At 51.7% G+C, this 20,842-nt stretch overlaps 1 protein-coding gene across 5 annotated transcripts in view; it reads left to right on the top strand.

The window, feature by feature from the left end:
• Positions 1–20,842, top strand: part of COL17A1 (collagen type XVII alpha 1 chain) — a 51,684-nt gene that overhangs the window by 11,929 nt on the left and 18,913 nt on the right. For 4 of the 5 annotated variants that reach the window (XM_079706294.1, XM_079706292.1, XM_079706293.1 and 1 more), the window contains 21 exons: positions 2,083–2,130; positions 3,037–3,072; positions 4,279–4,326; positions 5,725–5,868; positions 7,077–7,235; positions 7,846–7,917; positions 9,474–9,545; positions 10,361–10,429; positions 11,514–11,675; positions 12,049–12,129; positions 13,272–13,316; positions 14,347–14,559; positions 15,143–15,364; positions 15,724–15,753; positions 16,132–16,158; positions 17,514–17,540; positions 17,643–17,705; positions 18,470–18,574; positions 19,347–19,409; positions 20,062–20,097; positions 20,732–20,785. In XM_079706294.1, the coding sequence (XP_079562420.1) occupies positions 2,083–2,130; positions 3,037–3,072; positions 4,279–4,326; positions 5,725–5,868; positions 7,077–7,235; positions 7,846–7,917; positions 9,474–9,545; positions 10,361–10,429; positions 11,514–11,675; positions 12,049–12,129; positions 13,272–13,316; positions 14,347–14,559; positions 15,143–15,364; positions 15,724–15,753; positions 16,132–16,158; positions 17,514–17,540; positions 17,643–17,705; positions 18,470–18,574; positions 19,347–19,409; positions 20,062–20,097; positions 20,732–20,785 (1,776 nt within the window). Of the gene's footprint in view, positions 1–2,082; positions 2,131–3,036; positions 3,073–4,278; positions 4,327–5,724; positions 5,869–7,076; positions 7,236–7,845; positions 7,918–9,473; positions 9,546–10,360; positions 10,434–11,513; positions 11,676–12,048; positions 12,130–13,271; positions 13,317–14,346; positions 14,560–15,142; positions 15,365–15,723; positions 15,754–16,131; positions 16,159–17,513; positions 17,541–17,642; positions 17,706–18,469; positions 18,575–19,346; positions 19,410–20,061; positions 20,098–20,731; positions 20,786–20,842 lie in introns of all 5 variants that reach the window. The other variant, XM_079706295.1, reaches the window with a different exon arrangement.

Raw genomic sequence — 20,842 nt, 5'->3', positions numbered from 1 at the left:
TTTTATGGACTCAGGTTACTTGGGGATTTTGTTGATTTATCGACCCCTCATTTATTCATTTATCCATTTAGTCACTTTTTCAACTGGTATTTTATCAGACATCTACCAGGCGTTTAATGCCGTGCAGAATGCCTTGATGGATGCTTAAATGAATCAGACCTGGATCTTCTCTTCAAAGGGCCTAGAATCTAATAGACAAGTTAAGATGACAGATTAAAAAAAAACCATAATGTAAAGTAGAAGGGGATTATCATTTCCAGATGGGTCTTCAGGGAAGAGTCTATGTGGGAGGTGGCATCTGAGCTGGGCCTTCATGATGTGTAAGACTTTTACCCGATGGAGAGCTGGGCTGTTCCAGGCTGCGGGAGCCTGCAGCACAGCGAAGACAGGAGTCCAGGGCTCAGGCAGCGAGCAGCAGTGGTACTTGTGTGAAGACAGACGGAAAGACTCAGATTCGGTGCTAGGCCAAGATGTTTGGGCTTTATTCTGCACACAATGAGGAGACACAGAGATGTCTGAGCAGAAGCGTCCATCATGTCTGTTGTCCAGAACTAGAACTCTGGTTGCCATGCTCAGGACGAATAGGGCGGGAGGAGGCTGAACACGGTGACAAGTTAGGAGGTGATCAGTAGTCCGGGGAGGGGAACCTTGGCCGGGACTGCGGTGGTAGCAATGGGAGCCGACAGGAGGACCTGGAGTGAAAGGTGTTGCAGAGCTGGAATTGACAGGCTTGTCAATTATTCAAGTTTGGTGGGAAGGGAGAAAAAGGAGTCAGTGATTCCACTGAGATTTCAGACACAGGTGGTTGGGTTCATTGTGGTGCCAACGACTGAAGCAGGGAAGCCACGTGGAGGCCTCCCAGTGGATGAGTTCAGTTATTTTGTCCTAAAGTAGAGCTGCTGGCACAGCTTTCTGGTGGGGGTACCAAGCAGGCAGTGGGACACATAGGACTTGAACTAAGGGAAGAAGTCAAGGCAAGACACCCGGTTTGGGGTTATTCACAGAGTTGTTAGTAGAGGTTGGAAAACTGAAGGAGTTGGTCAAGGAAAGAGTTTAAAAGCAGAAGGGGGGCTTCCCTGGTGGCGCAGTGGTTGAGAGTCCACCTGCCGACGCAGGGGACATGGGTTCGTGCCCCGGTCCGGGAAGATCCCACATGCCGCGGAGCGGCTGGGCCCGTGAGCCATGGCCGCTGAGCCTGCGCGTCCGGAGCCTGTGCTTTGCAACGGGAGAGGCCACAGCAGTGAGAGGCCCACGTACCGGAAACAAAAAAAAAGCAGAAGGGAGCATAGAAAGATAAAGTTGGGGGAAGATGGAGAAAGAAGAGTCAGATCACAGAAAGGAGGAGGAGTCAATGGCGATGCCATTGAAGTCATGGGGGGTGGGGGGAGGGAGAGAGAGAGAGAGAGAGAGAGAGAGGGAGGAAGCTCATGACCAAGAAGGAGAAGGTGAGAGGAAGACATCTGGGTCCTGCTCCTAAGATTACTGGAGTTCCTGGTGATCTGCAGAAGCAGTTTTAGTGGAAAATAGACAAGCCAGGTGGCAAATGGGTCTAAGAGTGAATGGATATGGGTACCAATGATGGAGAAGCAGGATTAAGATGGGTACCCCAGTAAATGATTTTGACCCACAGATGCCAGGGGTAGGGAGAGCCCCAAATCTCAGCCAGGTGGATGGGGTCACCACAGTGCTTCCTGCTGCTCTGCCGGCACGTGGGCTTGTCTCTTCATTTCACAAGGCCCACATCTGGGACGAGCTGCATGGAGTCAGAGAAGCCCTGGTGCTGACAGCACGTTCATTTGATCAGAGCCGGGTCGCTGGCGTCAGCACTGCATAGGGCAAATGCAGTCGAGGATGTGAAAACAAAAAGGAAACGAAAACTTCCTGCTCTCCTTTGCTGAAACCTTGCCCCACCAAGGTAGATCAGTGACCGGAAGGAAGTGCCACAAGCGCATCCACTGGGCGAATCATGTTTAAATCTGGTGCTGAACACCCAGGCTTCAGAGGTTTAGAAAGGACCCTCTCTCTTGGAAGCCGTTTGGGCTTAAGGGGCCATTTGTACTAAGTGTTTTGTCCTCTCTCCAGGGAGCTCCAGCGGCAACTCTTCCCCTGAGTACCCTCGGAAGGAATTTGGTATGTCCTATCCTTAGTTTCTGAAGAAATGGTCAAACATGCCTGGCGGGGATGGAGGGGGGAATATGATGAGTTAAGTGGATTCTTCTAGAGGAGTTTGACCTCTGCTGACCTCTTTTCCCTGCTCTTTATTCTGAAGCATCTTAAGGGGACTGTCAGCCACATTCGCTTGCTGTCATAAGTCTTCGCTCGTGAAATGGCAAGTTATTCATACAAGGCTCAGGCTTGGACAGATAAGCCCTCACGCCAGGCAACAGTCATAGGATTTTTCCTTCCACAGGACCCACAGAGACCTCTCTGCAAAGGGGGGCAGGGCTTAGAATGAACAAATGTCAAACATCCCAGCACCTCCTCCAAAGCAGTCTCAAAGGGACACATTTTAACCAAATGAAACCCTAGGCTGCATCTTCACATGACCTTAAATCTTTAGTCCACATTCTTGGGTTCTCACTGTGCATATGAATTTATGATATGATCGTTGATTTTACAGGGATTATAATTTCATGTATTTATTTGCATACAGTGGGAAAACGAAGGCAGTCTCTAACAAAAGACCTGGAAAGGGAAAGACCTGGCAGTCTTTTGATACAGTTGACCAGTGTGGTCAGCCAGTCCGAATGGATCATGCTCCCAAACAATTTCCTTAGTTAACACTAAGTGTGAGCCAACTCCACATTCATTTGCTAACTTAATACCCTAAATGCACTGAGGCTGACAAAACTTTCTCTGCCCTTTGGCTATGTGGGCATCATTTATTAAGCATCCACCATACATTAAGGCTTCTATCTGGATATAAATGCACTATGAAAACAACCTCCTCCTCCCACCCAAATAGGTCTTCCTCCAAGTCACAAATATTTAGCATGCCACCTCTTATATATGCCTAATATTTCCTTTGTTTCTCAGCATCTGTTTCAACCAGAGGACGGAGCCAAACACGAGGTGAGCTCTGTTGCTGGATTCAGTTCAGTTCATTCAACCAGTATTTTCTGAGATGCTAATGCGTGTCCAGCTGTGAGAAAGGAAATGTGAGGTGTAAAGACTGAATAAGCCTGGAGGGGTGGGATGGGGAGGGTGGGAGGGAGGGAGACGCAGGAGGGAGGGGATGTGGGAACAGATGTATATGTATGACTGATTCACTTTGTTGTAAAGCAGAGACTAATAAAAAAAAAAATAAGAATGAATAAGTCATGACTTCTACCCTCAAGGAGCCTGCAGCGTCTGCGCATCTTCCGCTGGCTCCATGAGGGTGGGAAGGGTAGATTTTGACAGCGACCTAGCAAGTACATGGAGTGGTTTGCACTGCTGTGGATTGTCTGAAGGTGCTGGCGTCACATCTGGTTTCACACCTAGTCTCCTGGGTGACTTTAACAAGATGTGCTGTAATTGCCTTTATGCAGCAAAAAATGAGCACAAGCCCTTCTTTTTCATTATTCCAGGGGACATAGGGCTCCATGAGAGTTTCGCACTCTCCACAACTGCCTGTAGATAAGGCCCTAGGAGGGAATGTGTCCTGGAGAAAGCTGCCCTTGATCTATCCGGTGAGGGTGGCAAGGAGCGTATGAGAGATATATTGAAGGCAGAATTCTTCAGAGGCCCTGGGAGTTCTCAATGACCAGTCTAAACTTCCCAGGGGCCTGGTTGTATTGGTAACTGGAAAGTTAGGCACATACCGACCACCTACAACTTTAGGCTGATAGTCCGATAGATGCCCATACTCCACCTGAAGCTAATAATGTTAAATCACCCACTTTCTGCCCTAAAAAGGCCAGAATGGCTAAGGAAACACTACAGGCTTTAGAATTGTCTTGCTATTGCTTGAGAAACCCTGGAGGCAGGAGAGCGGCTTGGTTCTGGCAATGCGGAGTGGGTCCTGTGAAAGGGGCTGGTCATTGCCGATTGTGATAGAGTCTCGGGGCTCAGCCCGGCGTTTCTGCTCCAGGCGCCTGAGAGGTTAGCTGTGGGCAGGCTGGGGGGTGGAGAGAAGACGACTCTTTCTAAGCACTCTTCCTGGGCGCACCTAGCTTTTCTGTTCCCAGGACACAGATTGCAGATCAGCCCAAAGATAATCTGCCGCTCAGAGCTCAGTGCCAGGCACTGTCAGCCGAGCTCCTTCATTCACAGCTTCTCCATCTCTCCCCTGTACAGAGAGCGAGATCCGAGTTCGACTGCAGAGTGCATCCCCATCTACCCGATGTAAGTGCTCAGGTCTTGGGAAGGACCCAGGAATCCAGGGCTACTGCTGTGCGTGTGCACACGTGCGCGTGTGTGTGTGCAGTCACTCCATCATAAGTGACATGTCTAAGGCCTTCTGTGACGGGGACTCCGGGCTGGGTGCAGGGGGTGAGGATCTGAGTCAGTCATGGTCCCTGATGCTTCACAGTCCACAGACTAAGGGGAGACAATAAACCTACCAACCATGACAGCTCAGGGAGCTGAGGGAGTGGGGGCCACAGGAGTCTCCCCGGGCTAGTCAGTCACTTGAAGGGAGACTGAAGGGTGGGTCAGCTAGACTCAGCGAGATGAGAGGGCAGAGACACGGGAGGAAGGTTCGGTGCAGCTGAAGGAAAAAGAGCAGGAGAGGACACAGTGGGGCTGGTGAAGCTTAGAGAAGGCTCAGAAGCAGAGCGTGAGAGTTTAAACTTTATCTCGAACGTCGAGGATTTCCAAGTCTCTGTCTGTTGACTGTGTTGGACTCCTGTTGTTTGCCATTTTGAAATGAGCCCAAATGGGCAAGAGCCAAGTACAAAGACTAGGAGGAGAAAGATCTGGGTTGAATGGCTCAGCAATCACAGGCTGGGACTTGCCCAAAGAGCTCAGGGCCTGGGCTGGACTCCAGGCCTGATGCTGTCTCACCTGAGTCCTTCCAGGCTCGGGGTGCTGAGCAAAAAGAATGGAGCTCTCGGGAGAGGGGCTGCCTGGGCAGTCCTCCAGCAATGTTGTCTGAAGATGTCCTGTGTGTTGCCCTTGCACAACACCTCCCTCCTCTCTGTTTGCCACCTCAGGAGGCATGGGCTGCTCGCTCCACTGAATCACCTCTCTACAGATTATATCAGCCAGAGGGTCTTGCAATTAACCCACAGGAAAGCAGCGTAATATTTAAGAGTTATGGGCCACAAATTCCTTTTGAATTTGTGGCCCATAACTACCCCACTACAGAGCATACAAGGTCAGGGACCCAACACCTGAGGCATCCTGTACCCGGGATGAGACCACTGTTGAAGCATTCGTTTCAAGGGGTCTGGTGCTCCAACTGTCCTGGGTGTAAATGTTCCAGGATGACAGTGTCTTCCAGCCACAGAATCTTCCCTGTGCTGTCTGACGAGGTCTAATTAGGAAATATGTACTGAGAACTTTGACTTCCTTGTAGAGGCACTGTATTTATGCGGCCACTAATATTACAAAACTCCAGGTTAATCAGTGCTATAAATTGACAAAAGGCAAAAATTATAAGGCTAACCAAAAATGTCCTGGTGGGTGAGGTGGATGCTTCATACTCCCTGGTATTCAGAGTGCAGCGAATGTTCCTCCCACTGCACTTGGACTGAGGAAGGAATCCTGGGCCTGATGAAAAAGTGGAGGATTCCTTTACAGGGACGGAATTGGATGACGTCAAGCGTTTGGTCAAGGGAAGCCGATCAGCAAGCGTGAGCCCCACCCGGAATTCCTCTAACACACTCCCCATCCCCAAGAAAGGCACCGTGGAGGCCAAATTGGTGACAGCGAGCTCCCAGTCAGGTAAGCCCCACAGCCCCGACCTGCTGTGGAAGGAAGGGAAAAAGGTGGCAGATGTGTCCGGGCGGGGCTTTCAGGCCGTGGCAGAGACTTCACAAAATCCTGAGCATTGCTCTTCCTGCAGCGTGAAAATGTGGGCTGGACCCTTCTCATCCCTGTCTGGTCAACCATTCTATGTGCTGGCTATAGTCCGGCTCTACATCCTAGAGATTCTCTCCCAGGAGATTCTTGACATGTCCTGGGAATTCAGGTTTCCTGAATGAAGACTATTGGGGAAAGTTGCAGTGTTTTCTATCATTCACTCATTCATCCAATGAACATTTATTATACGCCAAGCACCAGGCACTGAGGAAAGACAATGAGCAGGATGGACACGGCCACTGCCCGTGTGGATGTGAGGGCCTCTGGGGGAAGTCAAGCAGGATGAGTGTAGTTCAGCATTCATATATCACGTGCCTACCAAGGGCAAGGTCTCTGGGGGGAGATGAGGAAAGAAGCCAGTTCTGCTATGAGGTGAAGCTTTCTTCTCATTCATTACTGAAGAAAAGCCATCTTGAGATAGTGATCTTGTGTTTTTCAATATAAAACCAAAATCTCAGGGTACTTTGTGACCTGAGTGGCTAACTCCCTCTCAGATAAGAAATAGGCAGAATTGACTTCAGACTTGAAGAAGTACCCATAGCCCCTCTTGGGGGCAGAGTGCCCCTTGGGTCTGGTTGGCACATGGGAATGTTTAAGGAGGGTTCAACCGGAGAAGGCTGCCACCTGTGCAGCGTGGCCTTGGGACCGAGGGCTTCCCTGTCTACCTGGAATTTTACTGTAAGGGAGTCATGGGTCCACGGCATCTTTGAAGGTGGAGTCAGCAACAGAGGGAGAGAGAGACCGTTGGTGGGGACAGTGCACCAGGAGGTGGCAAAGGGGCTTAGCAGGAGAAATGGGTGGACCACAGAGCAAAATTTACCTACCTCAGATTTCACCAAGAGCCAAAAAGAATTTCTAACCCAAGAGGTCAGGTTTTCACCAGCTCTGAGATTTCAAAAAGAAGTGAGATGACCAACTGCCCCAGTTCACCCCAGACTGAAGGGGTTGCCAGGGCATGGGATCTTCAGGGCTAAAACCAGGAAAGTCCTGCAAACCAAGCCCACTGGTTCCCCCCATTACAGAGGGGGTTTGTCTCTCACTGGGGTGTGGTCGGGCATGTCTGTTTCCAGTGTCCGGCACCTATGACACAACCATCCTGGATGCCAACCTTCCCTCCCACATGTGGTCCTCCACACTGCCGGCAGGGTCCTCCATGGGCACCTATCACAACAACATCACAGCCCAGAGCTCATCCCTCCTCAACACCAATGCCTATTCTGCAGGATCAGGTACGTGGCTTGCAGTCCACATCCCCTCCCAGTCATAAACCCTCCACACCTTATGATGGAGCTGAATGACCCCTCCAGCATTTGCCATCCCCAAGGCTTCTTAGAGGGGCTTTCTGTGGCCAAGCATCCCAAGATTTTTCCACTGGAACTTCAATTCAATTCAACTTCTATGGCATTTCCTCTGGTGGGTCCCCTATGGAAAGGACTACATGGTACAGTGTATCCAAAAAAAAAAAAAAATGTAATGGGAAAGAACATGAAAACAAATGCAAGGAACCTAGTTTCACTCCATGTGGATTAACTGTGTGACCTTAAGAGGTCATTTAACCTCTCTGGGCTTAAAGTGCCTTCTATGTAAAATGGTCACTAACAAGAGGGGCTTGGCTGGAATTGATGTCCACTCAAACCCCACCAACCTGTGACCGCCCCTTGGCTGTTATGACCCAAGGCACTCCACAGACTAATGGTTGGTTCCGTGCCGCAAAGCAAGAGCCCAGGTTTTTCCTAAAAACAGAAATGTAACACAGTGCAATGCTGGCATTTCTTCTGGTGCTTCTTTGCCCCTATTCTGTGTGGATGTCCTCTCACCAGCCTTCCTCTTCCCCCGCAGTCTTTGGAGTTCCAAATAACATGGCCTCCAGCTCCCCAGCTCTGCAGCCTGGAATCAGCACCAGCTCCTCAGGTCAGTGCTTGCCAGCTTGAAACAAACAGGGATGCTCTTGCCTAGGGAGGAAAATGGAATGGTTTGTAGGGAGGATGTTCTTCCTGACCAAGAGCACGAGGACTTCCTCCACACCCATGGCAACGTGGAATCCGCAGCCAAGGAGCTGCGTTAGAAGGCACAGAGCCTGCCCTCCATGGGAGACACGGCTCAGTCCCTGAGGGAAAGGGCTAAGGGGGAGGGCGCCGGAGACCACACTATGTGCTTATTCTGCTCTGGTCCCCTTACTTAATGGGAGAGGCGGAGAGATGGAAATAAAGGGGCCAAGTGAGGCGGAGCTCAGGACATTTCCAGGTGGAAAGCATTGTTAATTTAGAAAGAGCTTCACTTCACATCTTTTTATAAATAGCGCAGTTCCCTGGGGGCTCAATAATGTTACTGCTTAAAGTCCAAGGCAAACATAGGATCATTTTAAAGAAGTATGTGTTCACTCTAGTTCAACATACATCATAATAGCCTATACGTAAATAAGTTAACCGCCCACATCTTTTGTTAAAGCAATCTGCCTCCTCTCTGTGATATCATGACTAATAAATACGGTGATGTGGGCCTTCCTTATTTCCTTGGCTGGTATTCTTGGCTTCTGATTTTAACATCTCCAATTGACTAGAGTCCCACAAGCCCAGAAGACACCAGGTTCATGCTTTGTTCCTCCTGCCTTTGTTATTCAATCAGTACTTTGCAAAGTCCTGACTGAGGAGGGCAGGCTGATGTTGGATCCATGATCTTGTGGCCCAAACTCTAGACAGGATGGAATAAGAGAAGCTGTTACCTGGGGAGGAATGAGCTTCTGCACATTGTTAAAAACAAACAAATAACCAGCCTTTGAAATCGTAATGGGGACGAGGGGAGTTTTGTGTGTTTGAGCCAAGAAAAGAAAGGAGGGGGTTTCCCTGGTGGCGCAGTGGTTGAGAGTCCGCCTGCCGATGCAGGGGACACGGGTTCGTGCCCCAGTCCGGGAAGATCCCACATGCCACGGAGCGGCTGGGCCCGTGAGCCATGGCTGCTGAGCCTGCATGTCCGAAGCCTGTGCTCCGCAACGGGAGAGGCCACAACAGTGAGAGGCCCGCGTACCGCAAAAAAAAAAAAAAAAAAGAAAGGAGGAAAACTAGGGTCCTGCCCAGTCAGTGCTTCTTAGCCTCCACTGTGTCTGTATCCACAGTTCCCACACTGTACACCACGGCATCCAAGGGTCCTGCAGGGAAGGGAACCCCTGGGATATTTTAAAATTTTGAGGCATACAGCAACAGACCCTATGCGAACTACCACTATTAAGTTGTGTGAACCTAACTACTCAATAAATGGAGCTTAGTAACTTTTGCCTGGGGTAGGGAGATGGGGTATTAAAAAAATTGCCATGTCAGTGAGAGCGTGGGAACCGAGAATGTCCGGGATCTCTGTCGTATGCAAAGGCATTACTTGTGAAAATGGTTTGGGGGGCTCCTGGGACTGGCTGCCCTAACCTGGGGGGCCTCATCTATGTACCTGCACTCACCTGTCCTCAATTCCTCTCACAGTGTTTGGCATGCAGAACAACCTGGCCCCCAGTTCACCCGCCCTGTCCCATGGCATGGCCACCACCTCCACAGGTCCGTAACTGGGGTTTGGAGCCTAGGGGCTGGGAAATAACTCCTCTTTGCAGCTATAACTCACAATAGCCCTTTTCAACAAGGGAATTAGAGGGTCCAAAATGTCCCTAAAAATCAATCGACCTTTCCCACCAAAGAAACAACCCTCCACACCTCGACCCAGAGATGCCAACCTGAATCATGAGCTGGCTCAGACATCAGTGGGTGCCTGTGCTGGGGGTGTCTCCTATATATCCCCATGTCTCCCTGCTGTCCTTGATAGCCCACTGTCACTGCAAATCAATCATCTGGCTGACTTTATAGTGCACCCAGGCAGGGGGGGGCGGGGGCGGGGACAGAAAAGGTACGAGCCTCAGCCTTTGCACTCAGCTTGCTTACTGTTAAGTTGGAGTAGAAAGTCTAATACACATGAAACATCTGGGGGATCCTGTTAGCATGAATCAAGCTGTGCAGAGCAGGTGTTAGCTGAAGGAATTCAGAAGGGAAGGAGATGTGGGAGGGTCTGGGAGGACTTCACGGGGCAGGTGGCCTTTGGAATGGTCCTCCAAGGATGGGGATTATATCATAGAAGTTGTCATCTAAACTCACTGTTGCCCCCAAGGCGGGAGAGAGTTGATTCCATTATTCATTATTATTCTGTTCATTATTATCGGGTTGGCCAAAAGTTTGTCCGGGATGCTACCAAGAACCCGAACGAAATTTTTGGCCAGCCCAATATCTTCCTGTCACCTGGGGAGGTGGTCAGGCTGCTTCCACCCAGCGTGGAGCTGCCCTCCTATGCTGGCTCTGCTCGTTCATAGGTTCCTCTCTTGCAGCATATGGTGTGAAGAAAAACATGCCCCAGAGCCCTGCCGTTGTGAGCACTGGGGTGTCCACCTCCACAGGTGAGTGCTGTCCCCAGCTGCTGGGGGCAGGCTGGCACACAGGAAGAGTTGTTTCCAAGTGACACATGGCAGGAGGGGACATAACCCATTGGTGGTCTGAGGTCTGCAAATGGGACTCACCCCACGGGCCTCTTGGTTGTTTCCAGGAGTGGGCAGGTGGGTATGCCCCTTACCTTACCTTGGCCTTCCTGTCCCAGGGGGCCAGGAAGCTCCACACCTGCCCAGGGTCAGGCACTCATACCCCAGCCCCCACCCTTGTTGGAAGCCCCTGACCTGGTTACTGGTTACCCATCACAAGGGCCAGGGCGCCCCCCCAGAAGCTGCCGCACCCTCCCTACTTCCCATAGAATCTATCAACTTAGGCTGCCACTAGTCATGTGTCCATCTCTTCCGTTGCTCTGATCCTGGTGCGTTTCCCTCCATTCAACAATTCATTCATTCAAAAGCTGTTTACTGAGCACCTGCTTTGTGTGAGACTGTGTTCTGAGTTCCTGGATTACAGACATAGACAAGGAGGCTAGATTCCTGCCCTCACCAGGCTGACAGTTCCAGTGGAGGAGGCAGATAACAAACAAGTGGAAAAAGTATACAAGATAATTACAGGAAATGACACATCATTGAAGGGCTGACATAATGAGGTGGGAGAGACGGGCCTGTGTGTACGCTGGACGGAGGGGTCAGGAAAAGTGCCCCCAGGCTGCAAACCCTTGAGACCTGCAGTTAGAAATGAACCCACTCAGTTAATTAAAGAAAGGCCTGCCTGACACAGCAACTTTTGACCATTCACTGAAGACCCTGTAATGTTCAGGTGGGGGGCAGCCCCTCAGGCCAGCCCCCAGCACTTCTGACATTGACCCGACCCCCTGATGGCCAGGCCCAGCTAGGCAGGGGAGGGTGTCTCTGGTCCCCAAGATGCTTCTTAGTAACCACGACGAGCAGGAGCAGGAGACCCTCCGACACACCCACTAACCCTTTCTTTTCCTCCACCCTCCTTCTCTGCCTCTTCTCCTTCTTCTGGTCATTTCTTCCCTCTTCCTCTCCCTCCACTATTTCCGTCCTCCTCACCCACTTCTCTCCTCTCCAGCCAGTACCACAGGTGTCCAGAACAATGACCTCTTGCACAAGGACTGTAAATTCCTGATCCTGGAGAAAGACAACACACCTGCAAAGAAGGAGATGGAGCTGCTGATCATGTCCAAGGACAGCGGAAAGGTCTTCACCGCCTCCCCCGCCAGTGTCACTGCAAGTACGTGGCAGCCACGAGACTTGGGTCTTGGAAGAAGGACAAACAGCGTAGACAAATGTCCTAGCAAGATGGTTTGAGACATTTGAATGATGAAACCACAGTCATCCCATTCAAATTGAAAATGTCTGCCAAATAGGGTGTCCCAGGGTCTGCCTTGAATGCAGACAAGTCAGGGAAATTCCAGCAAAGAGCTCCCAGAGTGTCTTTGGGCAACAATAAGTCTCCTAACCACAGGCCCAGACTGGGGGGATTAACCCCGGGAAAGCAGGCCCTCTTCCTACCAGGCTAACTTCTACCTCCACAAGCAGGAAAGGATGTGGGGTGGCGGGAGTCGGGAGAGAAAATCCGGGATCATCATGGGTTGTGTGCATAGCTTCTTTTTCAGAGGACACCCTAAAAAAGGAAAAGCAAGCTGCATATACCACCGACACCTACCTAATGTCAGAAGCTAATGGTAAGAGCAAATCTGATCGCTATCCACTTTGACTTCGGCCAATCCATCTGTCATTAATTTGTCTCCCAAGACCTCAGTAGTCTGAGTGGTCCTGGACCAGCAGCATCTGTAAGACCTGGGAGCGCGTTAGAAATGCAGAATCCTGGGCCCTAGCCCAGACCTGCTGTGTCGGAGGCTGCATTTTAACAAGCTCCCCTGTTGATTCACGTGTGCTAATTATAAAAGCAAAGTCTTCTCATGGTACATCTAAAGTCCACAGTGGTATTTTTTGCTCACCTTACTTGTCCTCCATAATTTTCAGAGCTAATAGAAAAAGGCTTTTCAAAGCACTTGCTAGCTTTATTTTTTTTCTTCCCAAATACCTGGATTCTGTCTTGCATAACCGCGTTTCTTCACTGCTCTGGTTGCTATGAATCTCTCCAAATCACTGATTTTAAGGAGGTCAGTAAAGGAAGAGAAAAGTTAAGTCACAGAACATTTTTTTTTTTAATGAAAATGACATCAGTTATAATCCTCTCAAGGTTGGAAGCCAAGTCTTCTAAGTTAGCAGTTCCTTACATTTTAGGGGTGGAGGTGGGGTTTGGAGCCAAAAGATCCTTTTCAGAATCTGGTGAAAGCTATAAACAGTTTTCCCAGAAAATTCCACACATGCCCACAAACTCAATGGTCAAACAGCATCCAGGACTCATGATCAGCCCTCCTCCAAGCCCATCTTTGCCTTTCTGTTCCCTCCACCCCAGGTAAGGAACCTGTGTGCAGTCTTATAACCAAGAAATCAAGAGTCATTTCTCACAGGCACATTTATTATTTGAATGCCATGGTCATTCCTAAAAAATGTCCTCCAAAAAATGTCTCGGGCTTTAGAGATTGAAGGTCACAAGAAGGTTATGACACTGTGCTTTTTCCCACTGTGACTTGTTTGCCAAGCCATGTCTTTAACAATGTGATTATTGCAAATATGAGATCTGTGAGGACTTAGTTAATGGATGTTCCTGCACCTGCATGTGGCTGTTCCATAAGGTCCCTGGGGGCACATCTACTTCAAGCCCTGTCCCAAGTCCATGCACAGGCTGGACTGGACTGTGGGCTCCTGCAGTTGAAAGGCTCAGTCAAAACACATGTTCTTGGTGTTTGTATTTCAGGAGACGTGAAGACCGTGTCTGCAAAGGGCAAGGCCGCCTCTGCAGGTGAGTAAGACCTGGGTCCTGCAGTGACTGGAGCAGAAAGGGCTGGTTATGGTGAATGGAATAGATAACGGCCCCCTAGCCTGGAGCCAGGGCAGGCATGAGCCACCCAACTCTTACAGATCTTCCCCAAAAGCCTTCAATGGGAGCGGGGTGGAGGGCAGGAGAGCGGCTGGCTGGGGGCTGGAGCAGGGCTGCAGAAGGAGCTTAGCTCAGGAGATGTGCTCACGAGCCACGCTGCCCCTGGTGGGTGCCCATTGTCTGCCCTTAGCTGCAGAGTCTGCCAACGTGGCAGGAGCAGCACAGCAAGGCTACTGTTGTGTCTTACAAACCACTCCCCTCCCCCCACCCACACAGGGTTCCAAGGTGACACTAAGACCACACACTTCTCCAGGCCTTTACACTTTCCTCACTTGCTCCCATCATCTTGTGAGAGAAGCAGATCAAGGGGTATCAGCCCATTTTAGATACTAAAAACTAAAAACACTTTCACTGAAACTAAAAAATAAATAAAAATAAAAAGCTTCCTGACCACCCCTTAAGAGCTGAGTGTAGTTCTAGGCACTGTGGGGATTACAAAGAAAGAGCCGTGTGAACTGAGACATGAAGATGGGAATTATTCAGCTTTGGGCATAATAAAACGCAGGAGGTTGTAGCAGATCCACATTCATAACCACGAATTTTAAGCCTGGTCGTATCTGCTACATCCTCTGCTAATTACTCTACATGCCTTATCTCATTTCATTCAACATCCCTCTCATGAAGAAAGGTCAGCTTTGAACTCTATTTTATAAAAAATGAAACAGAGAGGTTAAGTGACTTTCTCTGGGTCACACAGCTCAAGGCCAGGATTGTCAGACCTCCACTCTTCGCCAGCCACAGCCCTGTGTTTTTTTCCAGGAGCCACACAGGAAGCTGAAAGCCCCACTCACATTCACTCAGGCCCACAGGAAGGCACCAAACGTTTGAGAATTTGGAGGGAAGAGGGCAAGAGCTGCCTGCATTCACCTTACCCTTGCCCTCTCTTCCACAGACTTCTACGGCTACAACCGCCACCGTGGGGGCGGCAGTAGCAGCGGCAGGGGCGCTGGCAGCGGGGTCTCCGGTGGAGGCGGCAAGGGCTCGTGGGGGGTAGCGCCAGCCTGGTGCCCCTGCGGCTCCTGCTGCAGCTGGTGGAAGTGGCTGCTAGGCCTGCTTCTCACCTGGCTGCTGCTCCTGGGGCTGCTCTTTGGCCTCATCGCTCTGGGTATGTGGTGATGGCAGCCCCGCTGCCTGTTCTGAAGGGCAAGAATCAGCGAGTGTCCCAAGTGTCAGGGGCCAAGGGTCCTGAGATCATGGGTGCAGACCCCACGTTACTGCAGATGAGAACACTGGGCCTCCAGGAGGCACCTGGCCAAGGTCCCATGGCTGCTCCGTGGCTGAGCTGGGACTCTAAGGCAGCTCCTCAGTCCTGGCCCCAGGCCCCAACCCCGTGGCATCCTGCACTAAGCATCTGGCTGCCCTTAACAATCAGGCCAGGCCTTTCATAGCCTTTTTACTTTCCACGTTCTGTTGGCTCTCACACCAGCTCCCTGGGAGAGAGGGCCGGCTTTGTGACCATCTCAGATGATGGCCAGGCGTCTTCAAGGCTCAGTTCCGAATTTGAGTAGCTCATCCTGCTGGTAGCCACAACAGACTGTCTCCCCCAAAATACGCCAGCAAAATGTCCCCATGGCATGAAGAAGCCGCCACGGACTCCAGAGCCCCCTTTTTTCAGGCTCCCCTGGAAGCTTGGAAGGCACTGGCTCGGGGGCCCCTGTGCTGACACTGCCTCCGTGTGTCCATTTCAGCCGAGGAGGTGAGGAACCTGAAAGCACGTGTGGACGAGCTGGAGAAGGTCAGGAGCAGCGTGTTGCTTTACAACGAGAAGATGGAGCGGAGCAGCCAGGACTCCAAGCAGGGTGTCGCACCGAGGCTGGGGGAAGGTGTCGGGAAATCTGGGCTTGATGGCTACAGTCAAGAAGACCTCTGGCAATTCATGAGGGGCAAGCTGATGGCAGAACAGGAAAACGGTGAGCACATCGCAAGGCAAAGGGCCAGTGGCTCCCGGTCCCGGCTCCTGTATGTGGAGTGGTACCCATTTAGGGCACTCTCAAGCTCCCCTCATTCAGCCCTCTTGACAGCCCTGGGAGGGAGGGAGGGAGGACCCGTGTTGCTATCCTGTTTTACAGCTAGTAAAACTCAGACCTGGGGAGAATTGCCCATGATCAAGATCACACAACCTGCACACTTTAGAATCAGATTGCTAGTCCTAGCCTCTGTTTCTTCCTACTGTACCGTGGTGATCCCCTTCAAATGTGTGTGTGCATGAGTGTATGTGTGTGTGACACAGAAGATGTGCAGCTAACTCAGGCTTTGCTGTCTCTTGTAGGAAATCTCCGAGGAAGCCCTGGCCCTAAAGGTATCACAGTGGATGGAGCCCTTTCCCTGCTCTCATTTCCTGCACTTGGAGCTGGGTTTTCGGGGAGGATCGGAAAACTTCTCTTTTTTCCAAACTGAAGGATGAGCAGTGGAAAGATCTTACAGAATCTGTTGGGAGGGTTGAGAATTGGCTCTACAGTCAGAATATCTTAGAATGAGAAGGGAACTAAGGCATCATCTAAGAGAGGCCGAGTGAAGTGCCCAAGAGACGCAGACGGAGACCGCGAGGAAGCGACACCACACGCCAGCTCACCTTGAAATGCCATTTACATGCTGTCAGCTGGCCTTAAGATACTAGGAGAGAATGGCCCTTGGGTTCTCACCCCATCTCACAGTTTTCATGTCTTTCTGATTTTAGGTGACATGGGAAGTCAAGGCCCTAAAGGTAAACAAAACCTGGAAAATTTTACCCTAAATATTAGTGAGGGTTGACAGTTTGAAGTAATCAGCAAGTGTCAGAAAATGCATCTCCCACTCCCCTGGCCATCTCCCCTTGTGGTAGGATCGTGAATTGCAGAGCAGCCTGCACACCCTCGGGCTTTTGGGACCCGGGGGCTTCATGACAGAGCAAGGCTACATCTCTGGGACAGCACTGTCGCTGGCCCCTTCTCAGGGATTCCCACGCCAGGAACCCTGAGGAGGCCTGCGTCCAGGACCTGCATCTCCCCCAGCTGCAAAGGGCAGCCTGAGGGCCTGCTACTGCACAACCCCTGGGGAGATTTTGAGAAATACAGATTCCTGGGCCCTGCCAGGAACCAGATGCTCTGGGGACAGACCCCCTCCCCCCAGGTTAATTCTGATGAACCAGGTCAGGAATCACCGATCCAGGTGAGCAGCCTGCTCTCAGGGGTTTTAGCCCAGGGAGCCTGGGAATAAAAGCCACCAGTCAGAAATGGAGCACCTGGGGGGGACATTCAGTAGGAGCAACACCACCTGCCTTCAGGGGAAGTAGGGGCGGCTGGCAGGGAGACAGGACATAGTCACAGGAAAAGGTGCCCCTCAGTGTTGGTTAGCTGGGGGACAGTCACCTGCTAACTTGGGTGGCACAGTATCGCTGTAGGAAACTGATATATGTCCTCAGAAAAGTGGTCTGACAATCACTGGGACAGGCCTAGGGGTGGGAGGAAGATCTTTCCAATCCCAGTGACCACAGAAGTGCCCCTCGATCTAGCTGAGTGGGATTCTCAAGATTCAGGGTATGTGGGAATTGCCGGAAGATTCTGGGCCCTACTCCCAGAGCCTCTGATGAGCAGGTGTGGGTGGGGCCGTGAGCCTGTGGCCTGGATCAACCCGGGTGGTTCTGAGGGCAGGGCTGCACAGACCATTCTGAGAATCACTATTGGGAATGACAGGGTCACCCCTCTCTCCTTCCCAGGAGATCCCGGTGCAGGAATTGGGGTTCCTCCATTTGGTGGCCCTCAACTTCAGGATTCCCTGCCCTGACATGCACACCCTGGGTCACTGCCTCAGCCCCCCTTCCTCAAGGCTCCAGCTTGCAGGTCCCACACCCCTCCTGACTGTAATATAGGATGCCCAGTCACATGTGAATTACATATAAACACTAAATCATTTGGCACTATAAGTAAAAGTTTATTCAATGTTTTCCTGCAATTCAAACTTAACTGAGAGTCCCATATTTTCACTTGCTAAATTTGGCGATCCTACCTGAATTCCACTGCTGGCTCCTTTAGGTGACCGGCCTGAGTCCTCTGGCTGACTTTTTTCTCTGTGTTCCCACAGGAGATCGAGGGTTCCCTGGGACTCCAGGTGCGTAGCCTCTGATGGTTCTGCTGGGGTTGCAGGCTGCCCGGTCCTTGCTCCTGGGGTTTGGGAGGAAAGCAGGGCTGAGTTATTCTTGTGTGTCCACAGGTATCCCCGGGCCCTTGGGCCACCAAGGTCCGGAGGGACCAAAGGGACAAAAAGGCAGCGTGGGTGAGAACCGTTTTTCTGTTCACTTATTCCCTCATTCTCTCATTCATTCATTCATTCATTCATTCAGTAAATGTTCGTTAAGTGCCTGCTGTGTGCCAGACCCTGTTTTAGGTGCTGGGGAGATGTGGTGAACAAAACAAAACCCCTACCTACTTTTGGGTGGAGATAAACAACAGACATGATAAATAAGTGAAGTACATAGAGGGAGGAAGTGGCTCGTGAAATGGGAACACAGAGCCCAGTGGAGCCTTGGGAGGGCTGAGGGGTAATTGAAAATAGGGCCGGCAGGGAAGGCCTTGCTGAGAAGGTGCCACTTGAGCAAAGATGTGAAGACAGGGAGAGAGCCAGGCCTGAGGAGATCTGGGGGAACCTTCTAGGCAGAGGGAGCAGCTACACGCCCTGGGGCAAGCGTGTGCCCGTGAGTCTTGCGGGGAACAGGAGCTTGGGGGGGAACAGGAGGAATGGGGGCGGGTGCTGGAGCCCACTAAGAAGGCAGAGAGTCGAGAGGGAGGGACACTGGAGGCCTTGTGAGGGTTCAGCTTTTACTCCCAGTGAGTAGAGAAGCCATTTGCAGGTTGGGGCAGAAATGGGACATGATCCACTTGCATTTTCAAACTCTCTGGCTTCTGCTTTGAGTCTGGGCTACAGGGGAGAGAGAGAGGTAGGGAGTTGGGTGTGGACGCTCCAGGCAGGTGTCCTGCCAGCGAGGTGCTGCCTGTGGCGTCCTTTGCGGCCCTAACTGAGATGGACATTCCTGTCTTTAGGAGAGCCTGGCATGGAGGGACCCATGGGCCAGAGAGGGCGAGAAGGCCCCATGGGACCTCGTGGTGAACCAGGACCTCCTGGGTTTGGAGAGAAAGGAGACAGAGGTAAGAGGTGATTCCTTCACCAGGAGGGTTAGCTGCGTCCACACTTCCTTCTTACATCGTTCTCCTTCCCTCTGTCTTTTACTAGCATTAGCTGAGTACCTGCCTTGAGCCAGGGGCTGTGCTGGGCCCTGCAGAGACTGTGGTCTAATGAGGGGGCGTGGGCTGGACTGTGAGTTCAAGCCTGGGGCTAAGACCCCTGCAGTCTGAGTCCACAGAACGTGGTCACAGGGAGAAATGATATTCCCGAGAGGGGGTGGGGATGAGTCAGGGCTGAGGTGGAGAGCTCACGGCAGGGCCTGACGGAAGGCAGAGTGGGGTGCCTGCCCTGGAGCCTCTCGTGGCTGGAAGGAGGCGGGGAAAGCTTCAGACACAAGCCCAGCCCTGGAGGGAGCTGGGAAGATGTTGCATTAGATACTTAACCATGAGCCTGCTTTCATCAGGGGAAATGAAGCACAGACAGCAGAAATTCTCTCAAGGCCAAAAGATTGTGAGCAAGAAGCTTTATTTTTAGCTTCACTCTCTCTTAAAAATATTGCTCAACCAGGCAACAAATATTTATTGAGCACCTACTGAATGCCAGACATCATGGAATATAAAGACTCTGGAGGTAGAAACTGAAGGTGTTTTGCTGATTCTTGGCCTCATGGAGGCCCCAGTGGATCAGAGACCACTGGCAGGGTGGGAAGTGTTCCCTCTACCCTGCAAATGACACCACTGGGCTGGGTGGGCAACCAAACTGGTGTACCCTCTCAAAGTGCTTATTTCTCCCCAGGGGATGCTGGTCAACCGGGCATTCAAGGCCCACCTGGTGTCCCAGGTTCTGTGGGTCCCAAAGGTAAGTCAGGTACCCAGACGGTACCCAAGTTTGCCACAACCAGGATGGATCTCAGAGATCCAGGCACTGGGATCCCAGATGGTCCTAACCCACGGTCCCAGGCCTGTGCGGGGTCGACGGGCCCACAGAGGGTCCCCCCACAAAGAAGTCCCTGGGCATCAGGATCGGGGCTGTATTTTTGGCTCTGTGGTGGATTTGGGAGTCACATTTCCATCTCTCTTTGATGGCCCTGTTATGTGGCCCCTAAGTGGGGGAATGGATCTGGAAATCAGAAGTCAGACAATTTCCTTGCTGGCTAGGGCCGAGATGCAAATGTTTGAGAGCAATATGTCTGGACAAGCCAGGCAAATGGGGCCTTCTCACAGTGCGACGCCCATCTGGCCCACTCTCCTCCCTGCCCCACCCCAGCTCAAATGTTTGACCGGGAAGGAGCAAAGGGTCTCTTGATCCCAGCAGCTACAGCTTCCTCCCTAAGGAGGACTTTGCACTGGGATCACTCCTGGACCCACTGGCTCTGGGGTCCTGGTGCGCACACGCAGCCCTCACCTGGGGGTACGTGCTCCACCCCTCCCACCTGCCACTCACCATGGGGTCAGTGTCCCTGGCCTCTACCCGACCCATCTGATCATTGTTGTCGTGTTGTCCTCCTCAGGTTCTAGCGGTTTTCCTGGCCCACAGGGTCCCCCAGGTCAGTAGCCTTCTTCTCATAAATAGATGCTATTTCTGGGGCAAAGAGGGGGATGTTAAATGGAGAAACAAACATTTTTCAAGCAAAAGAAGCAATTATAAAGCGAGCCTCTAAGAGACACAAAAGTCACATCTGCACGTGTGTCCCCTGCGGCTGAGGCTGGTACCGATGGGTCCCCTGAGATCTGTTCTGACCTGACTTGGGGCACGAGGCCCTCCAGCAGCTTCAGCGGCAGGCAGCTCCCAGCCTGCCACGATCTGAGCAAAGCGCCTGCCTCACCTGATCCCCTGTGGGCCAGAGCTTGTCCCGCTGTCCTGGGAGTCTTGAGCTTCAGCCCACTCTGTGATGCAGGCCAACGTCTCTGCCAGGGTCCCATGAGGGGTCCTCATCCCCGGGCCTGGTAGTCTCAGGGACAAGGAACCTAGACCAGGACGATGTAGCAGGGACATGGGGAGGAGTCTGTGAACAGCAGCCCTTGACTTTTACCCCAGGGAGTGTGTGTGCCTATGTGTGTGTGTACATTTGTGTGCCAAGTAGGTGTGTGTACGTGTTGTGTGTATGTGTGCCTTGTGCATGTCCGTCCCTTCCAAAGCTGGGGACACTCATCCACCCGTGTGGTTTCCTCTGTGTGCAGGCTCTGTAGGTCGCCAAGGGCTCCGAGGTGAAGTGGGACTCCCTGGCATCAAAGGTAAGCTGGGGGAAGGGGTTAGAGCGAGGGGACATCACCTTGTAGATGCCACTCACT

The sequence above is a fragment of the Hyperoodon ampullatus genome (genome assembly GCF_949752795.1).
Source record: "Hyperoodon ampullatus genome assembly, chromosome: 1".
Classification (NCBI taxonomy): Eukaryota; Metazoa; Chordata; class Mammalia; order Artiodactyla; family Ziphiidae; genus Hyperoodon; species Hyperoodon ampullatus.
This window is presented reverse-complemented; position numbering and strand designations above follow the sequence as displayed.